The 14804-nt window shown below is 41.5% G+C and overlaps 1 protein-coding gene across 6 annotated transcripts in view; it reads left to right on the forward strand.

The window, feature by feature from the left end:
* Positions 1 to 14804, forward strand: part of ABCC4 (ATP binding cassette subfamily C member 4 (PEL blood group)) — a 274730-nt gene that overhangs the window by 193503 nt on the left and 66423 nt on the right. For all 6 annotated transcript variants that reach the window (XM_087435920.1, XM_087435918.1, XM_087435921.1 and 3 more), the window contains 2 exons: positions 8735 to 8885; positions 14231 to 14350. In XM_087435920.1, the coding sequence (XP_087292046.1) occupies positions 8735 to 8885; positions 14231 to 14350 (271 nt within the window). The remainder of the gene's footprint in view (positions 1 to 8734; positions 8886 to 14230; positions 14351 to 14804) is intronic.

Below are 14804 nucleotides of genomic sequence, written 5' to 3' on the forward strand. Positions count from 1 at the left end.
AGTACATAGTTGTATATTTTAGTTGTAAGACCTTCTGGTTCTTCTATGGGAACCACCGCCACAGCATAGCTACTGACAACTTAGTGGTATAGTTCTGCGCCCGGGAACCGAACCTGGGCCACCAAAGCAGAGTGCACCAAACTTTAACCACTAGGCCATCGAGGCTGGTTCTCTGGAAGAATTTGATAAAACTCTTTTATACAATCTACTTGTGAAGCCATCTGGGCCTAAAATCTTTTCTGTGGGAAAATTTAAAATTATGGATTCAAATTCTTGAATTTATAGGGAATTATTCAGATTTTCTATTTCTTCTTGTGTCAGTCTCCTTTGTCATTTTTCACAAAATTTGTCCTTTGCATTAAAATTTTAAAATTTATCAGCAGGCTTATTATATCCTCTTTTTAATGCCTGCAGTATATCTTGTGTTATCTCCTTTTAATTCATGATAATGGTAATTTTCTCCTCTTTTTTTCTTGATCAGTCTCCGTAGGAGTTTATTAATTTCATTGGTGCTCTCCAAGCTTTGGATTTGTTGATTTTCTCCTTGGAAGTTTATTTTCTGTTTCACTAATGTTGACTTTTCTCTTATTTCTATTCTTCTATATACTTTAATTTAATGATGTTTTTCTATCTTAAGATGTATTTTTAGACCCTTGACTTTTAGCCTTTCTTTTTTTTTATAAGACTTTATTCTTTTTTTGAGCAGTTTTAGGTTCATAGCAAAATTAAGAGGAAGATACAGAGATTTCCCATGTATCCCCTGTACCCTTTCTCTTTTAAAAAAAATTTAGAGCTATAAATTTACCTCTAAACACACGTTTAGTTGCAGCCCTCAAATTTTGTTAGATTTTCATTTTCTTTTGTGTCAAAATACTTCCTAATTTTATTGTAATTCCTTTGAACTAGGTGTTAGTTTAGAAGTGTATTACTGTATTTCCAAACATGTAGTGACTTTCTAGTTACCTTTTTGGTGTTGATTTCTTGTTCAATCCACTTAGGTCAAAATATATTCTGTACAATTTCTGTCCCTACTATGATTATGGATTTGTCTATTTCTCCTGGGTTCTGTCAGATTTTGCTTTATACATTTTGGAGCTATGTTATTAGGCTTATATAAATTTAGATTTTTTTTTTAATGTCTTCTGGGTAAATTGGCCCTTTATTCTTATGAAATGTTTTCCTTTACTTCTAGGAACCCTTCCTAACTTCAGCTTCTGTTTATAGATACTTGAGCTTTCTTTTGGTTAGTATTTTCTTGGGGTACTGTTTTCCAACCTTTTATTTCCACTTTTATTTTTAAGGCATGCCTTTTAAAGTAGCATATAGATGGACTCCAGCCCTGAATTTTGTAATAAACTCTGACAGTGAGAAAAGGTAGAAAGGAAGCTATTGATGAGACATGCTGAACACCAAGGAAGGAAGAAGTGCACTACATTTCCCTAATGATTTCTGTTCTGTTGGTTAATAAATTGTAAACAAGCCACCACCGTTCACTCTTCAGCGGATTTAGCTATGACTCAGGATTAAGACCCTGCTGAAGGATACACAGGTCCCAGAGCTGATGTGGATGTGAAAAGATTGGAGGCAGCCAAATGAGAGATGAAAGGAGTGATTTGCATATCTCAAGGAAAGGACAAGTTTAGAAAAGCTTAATCTTAGAGTTTGTATAGATCTCTTCATACAAATAAGACACTAAAGTTCCATAAAGTTCTGATTTAACAGAGTTAACTGTGTTAAGTGAAGTCAAAAGAAACAGAGGTGATAAAGAAGTATTGATCTCTGAACTCCCTGAAACACATAAGGTGCCATATCAGTACGTAACTTAACATCTGTAGACTCAGTACTAACTAGGTCGATATTAAGGTTTAGGAGCTTACATTTATGGGCCTTCTACGGTTTTCCCTTTGGTTCTATTTATCCTGTAATTAAAGGGCAATGAGTATGTTTTGACAGGAATTACATTTTGTTTCTTAATACTTTTAAAGTCTTGTATACATAGCCTGTTCAAAATTTTACTGCCTCCACAAGAATCTTGTATTAGCCAGCAGCACAATCTATGTGATAGTCATTTCATTGAATGGTTATTTATTTATTTATTTTTTGGTGAGGAAGGTTAGCCCTGAGCTAGCATCCCTTGCCAATCCTCCTCTTTTTGCTGAGGAAAATTGGCCCTGGGCTAACATCTGTGCCCATCTTCCTCTGCTTTACATGTGGCATGCCTGCCACAGCATGGCTTGATAAGCGGTGTATAGGTCCGTGCCTGGGATCCGAACCTGGAACCCTGGGCCGCCGAAGTGGAGTGCGCGAACTTAACCACTACACCACTGGGCCAGCCCCTGAAAGGTTATTTTTTAATCTCATATTTTCCAGAATAATAGGTAGAAGAATCTCTCCTACACTCAAATCAGTAAATAGCTTACTGATCAAAACTTAGGCATAATTTTTTTCTCTCTCTAAATCAGAAGAAAATCTTACTGTGTTTCCTTGCCAAGAAGTGAATCTTGCTTTGTTTATTGCACTTAAGTCATATCTTCTGCAAAATCAGTAATCATTTAAGGCAATTTGGATGATTTGTACTTATCACAACTTGGAACAGAATTCTTAAGAGTCTGACTGACAGAAGAATTACAAGCTTTGAAATTCCTTTGGGGTGTTAGCAATCTTAATGATCATGATTCTATTTTTTAATACTGTAAACAAATAATAAAAGTACTGTCTACTGATTGTGGCCTTATGATTAAATACATATTTCACTTTTTTTTTTTAATTTTATTTAGTTAGTTATTTCCCCCCCAAAGCCCCAGTAGATAGTTGTATGTCATAGCTGCACGTCCTTCTAGTTGCTGTGTGTGGGACACGGCCTCAGCATGGCCAGAGAAGCGGTGCATCGGTGCGCGCCCGGGATCCAAACCCGGGCCGCCAGCAGCGGAGCGCACGCACTTAACCGCTAAGCCACGGTCCGGCCCGATACATATTTCACTTTGTGCCTTATATGAGAGTGAGCAGGAGAGAGTTCAAATAACAATCGAGCGAGCCAAAAGTATGGATGACATATTTATTTGCATAAAATATGAAGAATACATTTTTACTGCTGTTTATAGAAAACATGTCTTTTGGCACAAGCTTCACCAAGACTAGCAAGAACAGAATCCCATGGAATTAAGTGTAAAGTAAATTGAGGGTAGATACCTAGGAGTTCCTTCAGGACTATAAACAGTTTGGTAGTTAAATGCCAAACAGGTCCTTGTATTTAAAATTCTGCTTGTGAAAGGAGTATGTTAGAATTTGTAATACTAGAATACAATGTTAATTCTAGAGGAAGAGAATTTCTGGGGAAATTTTAATGTTTTTACCACCATCCAAATACAGATATTGAACATGTAAAATACTTAGTCTCATTCTGTGTCCTTGGGTTTTAGGTGTTTATGAAAATTAAATTTAGCTCCTTTTTTTTTTTTTTTTTTTTCTTCAAGTCATTTTGCTTTCTGGGCTTAGAACTCATCTTTCTTATGAACCTGTGTTTTTTTTTTCTTTTTAAAAAACAATTTTTTAGTTAAAACGTGTTAGTGTATTCTATTAGCAAGCATTTTAAAGTCACCTTTTTGCTGATCAGCTCTGTGAGCTGAGCAGACTATTTTCCTGTAATTAGCTGGGAGTCTGGGACTGGTCATCTCATGGGAGAGGCCAGATACAACCACAAGAAACCCAACAAAACTAGAAAATGCAGTCAAAAGGGAAAATATATAAAAAAAGTATATTTAGGTATTAATTTTGTTGCAAATATGAATCTTATGTGTATATGGGATATAATATCATGCAGAAATTAAAAGAATAGGCTTGGAGTCAGAATGACTCTGAATTATCTGACTTTGGGTAAATGACTAAACTTCTCTGAGCACCACTTTCCTCCTTTGTAAATGGAGATAATAATCCCTCCTACTCAAATTTGATGTGAGAATGAAATTAAATAATGCATGTGAAATACTTAAGAGGTTGGGCACATGGCAAGCCTCGTGAAATATTACCCATTATTCGTATTTGGGAAGGTGGGGCAATTGTACCTTTCTTTGGTTGTCAACTAGATATAGAGAATTGTGGAATTTCTTCAGTATTATGAGGAAGTTTGCCATGGGTACTAGCAACAAAACAATGTTTTATTTTTCAAACTTTTTAATGGGGCAATTTTTTAAACAAAACAATTAACATTTTTCATTAGCATTATTTTTTTCTTCATTGATTTTGTATACCTTATTAATAATTCACTTAGATGCCAGTATGGTTTGTCAAGAAATAGCTGCTCACAGGACAGCATCCTTTCTGAGGATGAGAAGCGTATGTGAGACAGTCCTTCTGTAGGTGATGGTGAAAGGGCCCTCTACCTCAGTCATTCTGACATCCAAATCACGATGTTTGCTTACCAAAAAGATGGACCCAGAGTGGACACAGTTGAATTTCCTGGGATTCACTAGTGTACAAAACCTAGCTTTTGTATCTTCCTTGATACTGACACACCAGTTCATGATGTATTAAATAGAAAATGTCAAATTGATCTTCTCTTTGGGGTGTATTTGAATAATCTGATAAGGAGGCATTTGGTTTGATTTTGTTGAATCGGAGGTCCACCACCTTTTTCCTTAGTCTCCCAGAAATGCTCAGCAATTTCAGAGCAAGTAAGTCTTCACTAAGAAGAAACAAGGCTTGAGACAGAAAAAGGATATGGAATAAGAAAAGAAACATCTCAAAAAATGTTGAATTACTTCCATTTCCCTAAGGTTATCAATCTTTGGGAGGCCTTGAGTTGGGGAAAAAAATACAGAGAGGACAGAAATTGCAGTAGGCATGAGGTTTATTGGCCATTTTATTTTAAAAGTGCATCTTTGAACAAAGTAGACCTCAGATATGATAGCCAGAGAAAAGCCATACTTTGGTACATGTGACATCATTATCACATCTAGCAAACAATACCACCTGCTCTGATACATTCTTGGATAGTACTAAGCTGTTCCAGTGGTTGGAATGACCTACCTATCAGGGTCCAACTTCTAGGATATTGTTAAGATTCTTTGGGCCCATAAATGTGTTAGTGCATCATCTCTCCACCCCCGGCTCTGGCTTCCAGAGCACACTGAAGGGTAGTAGTAATAATAGTGATAACTGGAGCTTGTATTTGTTATGCATGAATAGCTAAGCATTTTATATACATTATCTCACTTAATTCCCGCCACCATCCTTTTATGTTGTTGATATATCCCAGTTTTTACTAAGATTAAGAGTAGTGGAGGGTCTCACCCTCCCTGTTAATATTCAAGAGAGTTGGCCCTAAACCCTGTCAGATAGCACAATACCAGGCTAGTGGAATTTCCCCTCCAGGTCTAGATTGTCATTCTCTGCAAACTACAGAATTACTCTGAATTATGAAAAATCAGCATATACTCCCAGGTGAAAGACTTCATCTAAGAATCTTTTGTATTTGTTCATGTGGGTTCATAAAGTTGGGAGAGAATTCCCAACTGGTATGCTCCAAATGGGATACAAGCAAATCAAAATAATGATTCCCCTTAGGTCTTGGGGCAGTAGGGCTTGGACGAGTTTCTTCTGGGTCAGCATTTTTCTTGCTGTGCACGCATCTTTCTCTGTGTGCCGTAGCATGACAGAGGGACAGAAGCACTGGCCATGGCTCATGGGTCATCAAATGGGCTTGGAATTGAACCAAATGGGGGCATTGTGTGTAGCTTGGGTTAGGCTCCTTGGAATCTCTGAATGTGGAAGGAAGAGATGAGATTGGTTTCAAGGAATTGTTGTTTGTTGTGCATTAGAATCTTCTGTTTCCCCCTGCAGAGTGTTAGCTTTTTGCTTGTATATTATTTTTGTTCTCTGCCAACTTCCATACAGAGTTGGAGACAGCTGGCAGTAAAAGATTCACATATGTATATATATAAATACATATAAATATATACCCATACATTGTATATATGTTTTTTATAATATAATAGATCAGATCATATCCAATTCACTGGGAGGCTGACTCTGGCAAGACCTATAAGCAGAAATAAAATTTATCAAAAGGCTTCTTTGAATTGCTTCAGAATTTTGGAGCATCAAATCTGAAAGAGCTAACCTAACTTGGGAGCTGCTGAGAGTAACAGTTACCAGTCTTGATTGGGTCCCCAGGAAAAGAGTGTTGGCACAGTTCCAGTGGAGCCCTTCAGTTTTGAGCTTACCTCTGCTCCCGGGTCATCTGCCAGGCTGGGTTGGCCATAAAAAGCCTTCACTCCAGGGAGAGCCGGATAATTGAAACTGGTGAATATTGTCCAATCACGTGACATGAGTCTGCTAAAAAATTGTAATTTTGAATTTTTTCATAATTGACATTTCAGCAGGGTTTTTTTCCCCTGACAACTAATGATAGCAAGCCTAGTGACTTTATATAAGACCGGTCATAGAAGGAGCTGGTGCGTGAAGGGAGAAAGCCTGGCTTCCTAATCAGTATAGCAGGGTCAGATGCATCAGTTAATCCAGTAGCTGTAAGAGATTGTTCAGCTGTAGGTATAAAAGGAGGGAGGTCTGACAGCCCTGTTTTCCTCCATTTATGAGTGGAATTTTTTCCTTCAGAATTCCATTCCTCTTCACTCTGGGTTTTGTATTGATACCACAGCAGATACTGGGAGAAACGGTAAAAGCACGTTGGTCTACATCAAGATAATGCAGTCTCATTCACGGGGGCTCCTGGCCAAAAAGTCAAGGTTCTGGAAGTTTCCTCCTTTCTCCATGCTCATCCTGCCTACAGCTGTGGCACTTGGAGTCCTTGTGTATGAACCGCTCCTGGCTTTCTCCATAGCACAGTAACTTCCTAGGAGAACTCAGGACAACCACTTAACCTCCCAGCTTCACGTTCCTTATCCGTAAACGGAAGTGACAGTGCTTACTTTTCTCACTCACAACATGGTCGGGAGGATCCTCTGAGCAAACTGATGTGGAAGAACTGTGAGATGGTAACTTGTGTCTCCCTAAGACATTACCTTGCTCATCCTTCCGTTGGAGATGTGCCGGGGGCCTGCTGCCCTGGGTGGCCTGGTGGGGAAGGCCTTGGGCTGGTGATCAGAGGATGCAGGTGTGGGTGCTAGGAAGTCACAGAACAGCCTGTGTTAATGTGGGCAAGCAACTTAACCTTTGCAGCCCAGCTCCCTCTTGGTGATTACTACCTGCAAATTATTCGTGCCATTCTTTCTGTTAAGCCAGCCTGTGAAATTCGGTCATAAGCCTCCTCTTAGAAACCTCTAGAAAGTGTTCATGTATTCTTCCCTGTATTTCCATAGTGCTCTGTGCCTTGTGTGGGTGGTCATGTATTTGTCTCCATCTAAGATCGTAAACTTTGGAGCCCTTGGCCCATGCCATGTGAATCTGCCTGTCCGCACCATCCGACCCCAGTTTCATAGCCGGCAGACACTAGGAGGTGAATTGCATTCATATTGCCTGAAGCCGTACACCATGATATTGTACTTTTCCTGATAAAGATGGATACTTAAATCAGCATCATCCAGGGACTTGGGTTTCTGTTCTGCCTGCTGTCTTTTTAGACCAAGATCGTTTCCCAAGATAAAATCACCTCATAGGATAGATGCAGATAGAACTCTTAGCACAGTGCCTTACATGCAGTAAACGCCTGACAGCTGGCATCTGCCATTGTTATCAGCAGCAGCCTTTGAAATAGATATTAAATACTTATGCTAATGATGGAAAATTTAATGTATATCCAGATGGGAAAAAAACCCTTTTAGACATTGTAAGTTGTTTCCTTATTATCAAAACTCTTCCTCAGATTTCTAAGAAATATCAAAAATTTGTTTCATCATATTTCTTGTCTCTTGTCTATTCTTTATTGGGCATACTGATGAACTCTGAAATTCCTTAAGGTATTTAGAGGAAAAATTAAAGACAAATTAGGAAACTCAAATAAGTCAAAATGTTTTTCCTGAACAATAAAAAGATGGCTGTACATTGGGGACAAGTTTAAATATATTGTAATGGCTAATGACATGGGCTCCCTGGCTCCGTGACTTATGCCAGTCTTGATCAAGTTGCTTTTCCTCTCCCTGTGCCTCAGTGTCCCCATCTGTAAAATGGGGTAATGCTACTGCTTGATAGGGCTATTATGAGGATTAAATGAGTTAATAAATGTGAAGTAGTTAATGTGCGGCCGGCTCTCAGTAAATGTTAACTATGAATAGAAAACCAAGAGGAATCCCCACTTCCAAAGGTAAATGTTTAACCCTTTTCCTCCTTTTCTGAAGGCTGAATTTGTAATTAACCTCTTCCTTATCCCTACATATATAGCTGAGTCTTCTGCATTCCTTATCTTTGATACCTGCTTGCTAATTTCCCTCGTAATATCTACTGACTAATGATAGTTTGGGATCCAAGTCCTATTCTGAGTCTCAAATTGTCTCATCTGTTAAATAGGGAAAATAGTAATGCCTACCTCATAGGGCTACTGAGTGTATCAAAAAAGAGCTAATACCTAGCAAGTTCTTATTTGGCACATAGTAAGCATGCAGTAAATAACATCAGGACCACTTATAATTTTGTTATATCTTTGGATGGGAAAGCATTCCCTGACATTCCAACAAGCCTTTTTAGGAAAGGAGTTTAATCCTAACAAAACAACCCGTTAAAGTCTGGTTTTTGAAAAGAATTTTTGATAAGGAGGCCTCTGTATGTGTTTTCACTATTTCAGTCATTTCTACAAGTGATTGGTGTGGTGGGCGTGGCGGTGGCAGTGATTCCTTGGATGGCAATACCTCTGATTCCCCTGGTCATCATTTTCTTTGTTCTTCGGCGATATTTCTTAGAAACGTCAAGAGATGTCAAACGCCTGGAATCTACAAGTGAGTACCGGGGCTCTCAGGTTGGGATGGCAATGCAAGCTAACTTCCATTTATGCCATAATTAAGGAGACCCCTGAAATTGTGGAGACTCTGTCTTCTGGAATTTCTCTCTAAGTTAGGTAATTGAATATTGTGGCCACCGTGAGTCAGTGTGGCCCTTAGGGCAGATGGAGCTGATGGCATGCCAGGTGCAGCTTTGCAGATTTGCGTGAGGAAGGAGTGAAGGACATCTGTGGAATGATGCTCTCCTGGAACTTGAGCACCGTGAAGACTGGGACCGTTTCTGTCTTGTTCATGACATCCTCCCTAACACAGAGCAGGCACTCAGTGAACGTTTTTGGAAGGAAAATAGGGAATTTTTCTTCCTCAGAAGTTACTAGAAATGACAAGGAAAGGAAGAATGAAGGAAAGGCAAGGAGGTGTCAGGAAATATATATCAGAAGTGATACATGTGAAAAATAGATTATTTCCACATACTCAAAAAATCACAAGTTGCAGTTGTTAAATGTTTTAAAAAGATAAGCGCTGTTATTTTCGGTTTTTTTCTTTATTGTCACCAATATTTGGTGTAATGCCACACTGTTTGATGTTTTTTCCCCCTAAGCTGTTCATATAAATGGATGCTGAAAGTAATCCCCTTAGGAGGACAGGGGAGAGGAATCCGTTCAGTGTGCATTTAGTCTGTTACTCTATTCAACTTCCTAGTTTTGGAAGAATGGGGGAAACATTTTATGATTAATCATTCTATTCTATTGGTAATCACAGAGAGCGAAATAATTGACAGTTTATCTCATTGTTAATGCACAAACATTTTATTATTATTAAAATTAAAAAATCCTAAGGAGAGTAGAATTGTTATATTTTTAAAAAAAGGTATAAGGACAATAGTCAAAATGTAAAGAAGGAAGAAACCTCAATCATGAATAGCTACTCAAATTAACACCAGCTTAGCTTTCTGGAAGCCAGCCTAAGGAGAGAAACATACTGAGTCCCATGATCCTCCACTTCTACTAAGTGGAAAAATATAAGTTCATCAGGACAAAGGACTTTTTTGTTGTGGCATATGTGTGTGTCTTTTTTAATAATAAACTCTTGAGAAGTATTTATGATAAGTATTTGCATAAAAGGATAGTGGGTGGCAGTTTCATAAAAGCTATAAAAATTTTTTCAGTCATCAAGAGAACCAGCTAAACTACCATGAGGTCTGGTTTTGTGCGTTGTTTCGATGGGATGGTGGAGCAGTGGAGTCCAGGCACGTGTAACATTCTGCTGCTATGACTTGGTACTATGATAGGACTTGGAGAAGGCAGAAGAATAAATGATGAGCTCCAACCAGTCTTTTGTGTAGACAGCAAGGCTTCACACACTTTATGATTTGTTGGCCACTCATGAAGTGGAATTATTCATCAGTCTTGTTGCAAAGGAGGAATCTGGTATATTTAAAGAAGGGTTGTTCAGAAGGAACACTTGATGTAGATTTTTACCTGGGACAAGGGCCGCTTCCCATCCATATGGAAGTGGAGAGAAGGGGACCTCGTGAACCTTTTCTCAAGAAGCAGTATAGGATTTTCTCATTATTAGATTTGGAGATTCTGAGAACTTTGGCATAGCCCCTGTGGAATATTTGGGTTTCTCTGCACCCCAGTAGGCTGCGACAATAAGTTAAAGGTGGAGACTCCCTCATCCATGTTCCCAGATAATCCAATGGCCACTTGACTGGAACTGTTTATTATCTATCTGGGTGGTGGGCCTGTGCCATCAGTAACAATTCCACTGTTTCCCCTAAGCAGTAGTTGATAGTATTTCCTGAGGCCACTGCTGGTGCCTCTGGAAACTTAGGCTGACGTTTAAGCTGTCTTAATGACAAACGCCATTGATAGTGATGGTTTTTCATTTTTGTAAAAGTGAGCTTAGCAATGGTCAGGGATAGAGAAGTGTGTAAAACCGGGATGGCATTTGGTTGCATTGCTCTAGCTGACTCTATTCATTTGGCAGTGCCTAAATTATGAAGCCATATCCAAATTCTGTCTTTAAGGGTGCTGTGATCAACTAGCAATGCCTGCCACGGGCATTGCTAGAGGAGGGTTAACATGTGTGCCACGTGTTTTCAGACCATAGATCCTCAAGTCTGCTATTTTAAGGTGTTCTCATGCCAGGTTCCCAGGGACTCTGTTCAACTTAAGGTGCTTAATAAGATGTACAATGATGGGTAATGCTCTTGGATAATAGCTAAGTAAGATTTTGGAGTTTTCTAAACATAAACTACAAATTCTGGAGACAAATGCATTTAGTCACACGTGGACATCTTCAACCCTGATTATGCTCCCTTTGAGACACTGGCTGTGACTAAAAGCACAGCCTTAGGCACAAGACAGTTGGGTCTGACACCCAGCTCTACTACTTACTTGGGTTAACTAACTTAATCTTGGGCAGTGCTCTTAATCCCTCAATCTGTTTTTCCCTCTGTCAAGGGTATAATAATACCTGCCCTTTGGGGTTCTTGTGAGGATGCCTGAGTTGATGCTTGTACAGTGCTTGCTGGCCACTACAAAAGGCTCTAGAACCTTGAACACAAGGGAATTAAGAAGATAATAACTAGGAGGTCTCACATAGCATTAATGATAAGCTGCAGCAAGGCTGTCAGCCCAGGTCCCTGCCCTCCCACTTCCAGGGAAGATTTGCAGTCCTTGGGGGGTATGTCCCCAAAAGTCCTCAGGGTCATGGAAAACACAGCTGTCAGCCTTGGGAAATGTAGGGTTACCTTTGTCTGTGACTGCTGACTGAGGCCATGGGTGTCATACAGATCTACTTCAGGATAGCCAGCTCAGTTTTCATGGGAAAAAGGGTATTACATTGGGCGAGGTAATGCCAGAGCCTTGGCACCCCCTCTCCCTCTGTACCAGTTAATTTTCTTTGCAGACCCTCCAGTTCACTCATGCTGGCCCTAGTGGGCTGTGAAAGAAACAGGATAGCTTTTCACAGAGACAGATTCCTGCTGGACCGCTGTAACTCTTGGGTATGAGGTAAAGTAGGTGATGTGGTCTTTGGGTTCGCTGGTGTTCAAGGCTGAGACGCAGCCTGGTTTCTAAAGTCAACGCTGCCCTAAAATCCTGCCAGAGATAATCCCCTGCAACTTTGACCTCCTGGTGAGGGAAGCAAGGGAGGATGGCCAAGCTGAAGAATTTCATTCCCGGGCTCTCCCTGGGTGGAGAGCCACATCTGCTTCCTGCTCAGGAGCATTGTCGCTGATGAAATTGTGTTTATGGCACAGCATTTGCTCTGGAAAGGAGAGCATGGTTCTGGTGAGTTCTCTGGGCTATCTGGAGCTGGACTCTGGGCACTTTCTTGATAGGGTCCTGGAGACTGGAATTCTCCTGAGTCCTCCCTGTGAGCACCCCGTTTCCATGTTGACTATGTTCTGGGGTGGATTGGACATCTGCTGGGGAGTGCAGGAAAGGCCTGTTCAGAGCTTCCAGCCTTTCTTATTTGGAGCATGAGCTCAGTCCCCTTATGTTCATGTTACTGTCTTAAAATTACAAAGTTAAAGGAAGCTAAAATAAAGAAAGATCAAAGGTCACTCAGTATAATGAAGAGACAGAACAGCATGGATACTAGAGTACGACCACAAACATATAAGTGGACGGGCAGAACCACCACCGAATCACTTAAGGGTCTTTGCCTCAATTAGATACAAGAGCAGATGTTAGATCGTATCTCGGTTCAGAGGTTTTTTTTTTCCTTAAAGCAGAATCACAGATGAGGGCCCTTAACGGTTAATGTCCCCAGTCAGGAAAGGGCCAGAAAGCTGAGTGGATGCTCAGCACGCCCCTAGCCGGGCTTCCCACCTTGTCTGAACCCGTGTCTCACACGTGGAAGCTGGTTGCTTCCTTGCTTGAGGAGCCATGGACACTAAGCTTAATAAGAGGTTCTGTGTTTACACATTTGTACCCCAGAGGGCCCCCCCCCCCCCCACGCAGTGCCCATGTGCACGTCGGTATTGACTGAACTTAGACAGGCTTTCGGATGCCGGGCTAGGGAGTCAGGCCTGAAAATAAGTGAGTTTTTCCTTTAATTTTTTTTTTCCCCCTCTATCATTTTATAAAATCTCTACAGCTTCCTATAAGATATGTGATCTTAACTTCCCCTGAACACCCAGGTTTTACTAACGGGTCTTCCCTAGGAGAGGCACAGGTAACAAGTTGATAAGTCAGTATTTCCTGCTGATGAAGCACAGATTATTACTCATCACAGACAGAGGTCGCAGGCTCGCAGTCTGTCCCTGACGATAGCTAGTTACAGCCTCATTTGTGGTGGGGAATGAAAACTGTAAGGGATCATCCCTGCCCAGCAGCGTGCAGCCCACCTCTTCTCCGATGTGCAGGAGCCAGACCCCGGTGCTTGTCCACAGTGTGCTCTTAGAGAAGACGGCAGGGAAATGAATGGCTGATCTTGTGGCATCAGGCCCCAAACCAATGTGAAGTTACTCCAAAGAGAGTGGCCGCCAAGGCCACAGTCAGATTCTGAAAGGGCAGCGTCACTGTTACATGCCAGAGAGACCTCCAAAGGCCAGGACAAGTGTCCAGCAGGGCAGTTGTAAAAACATCCATCAGGTTCCCAGAGCTGAAGTCAAGACTATTCAAAGGCACCTTGGCTGTGCAGGTCCTGTGGCCACAAGGACAGCGCAATACCCAGGTGCCCCATGACCCATGAGAGACTCTTGGTGCAGGAGCAGGCACCAGGAACTTCCCCAGGATGCAGGGCGATGCGGCCTGTCCATTCACTGTACTTACCGTGCACCTGTCCTGTGCCAGGCACTGTTCCTTTCAGGGATGTGCTGGCTTTATCCCAGCCCTCAAGAAGTTGATGACCTAAGGTGGAGACAGACACATGATAGCTAATCATAATTCCATGTGGTGAGTACTCTAACACAGAATTAAACTTAAAAATGCTACTGACTCAAATTAGTGAATGATAATTTCCACCCAGAGGAATGTCAGAGAAGAATATGGAGGGAGGCCATATTTGAGGAGGATCTTGGTGAATGAGTGGGCGAAGAATGAATTTTGTTATCTAAATCTAGCTATGATTTGAATTTTGTCGAAGATAGGTTCAAAGAGAAACTTTCATTTCCAGGTCATTGAAGTGAAGTGTAACATGACCAGGAGGTCGAGGGGTGAGATCAAGCCTTCTCCAGCACGGGCATCGTCGCTTCTTCCCGAGGCAGCCCAGGAGGCTCCGGGTGTACGCTTCCACGGGATGTGCGACCACAGAGCACGAGAGGCAGTTCGTTTCCTTGTATCCAGCCTCACTGACTTTCTCTTTTTCGTCTGACTCTGCTTCCGCAGCACGGAGCCCAGTGTTTTCCCACTTATCGGCTTCTCTCCAGGGACTCTGGACCATCCGGGCGTACAAAGCTGAAGAGAGGTTTCAGGAACTGTTTGATGCACACCAGGATTTGCACTCAGGTCTGTAAGTTTCTGAAAATGCTTTCAGAGGATGGGATATGCTGCCTTCTGCGGCTTGATTTCCCTCTGAGGTGTCCTTGCTGGCCAGCACCTCTCCTTCTCTGCCCCCCACCCCCAACCCCACCTCACATCCTGCCTCTGCGCATCTTCCTCCCCTCTCCTTCCTCATGGCCATGACTCCTCTCATAATGCCCTCTGTGCTCCCCTCTGCCCCAGCACACACTGCTTGGCTCGCCCTGACTGGCTTGCATCGTCCTTGCATCCCTGTGCCCTGCGGCTTTCTGTCCCTTTAGGGCAGCGACCTTTTTTGTAAAGGGCCGGATAGTATCTATTTTAGGCTTTGTGCACCATATTATCTTGGTTGCAACTACTCAACTGCTGTTGTAGCATGAATGCAGGCAAAGGTAAATGCAGTCATGACCGACCTGCGTGTACGACAGTGGTCTGATGAGAT

Source organism: Ceratotherium simum, chromosome 10, assembly GCF_057802395.1.
Source record: "Ceratotherium simum simum isolate JZ-2026a chromosome 10, ASM5780239v1, whole genome shotgun sequence".
Taxonomy (NCBI): Eukaryota; Metazoa; Chordata; class Mammalia; order Perissodactyla; family Rhinocerotidae; genus Ceratotherium; species Ceratotherium simum.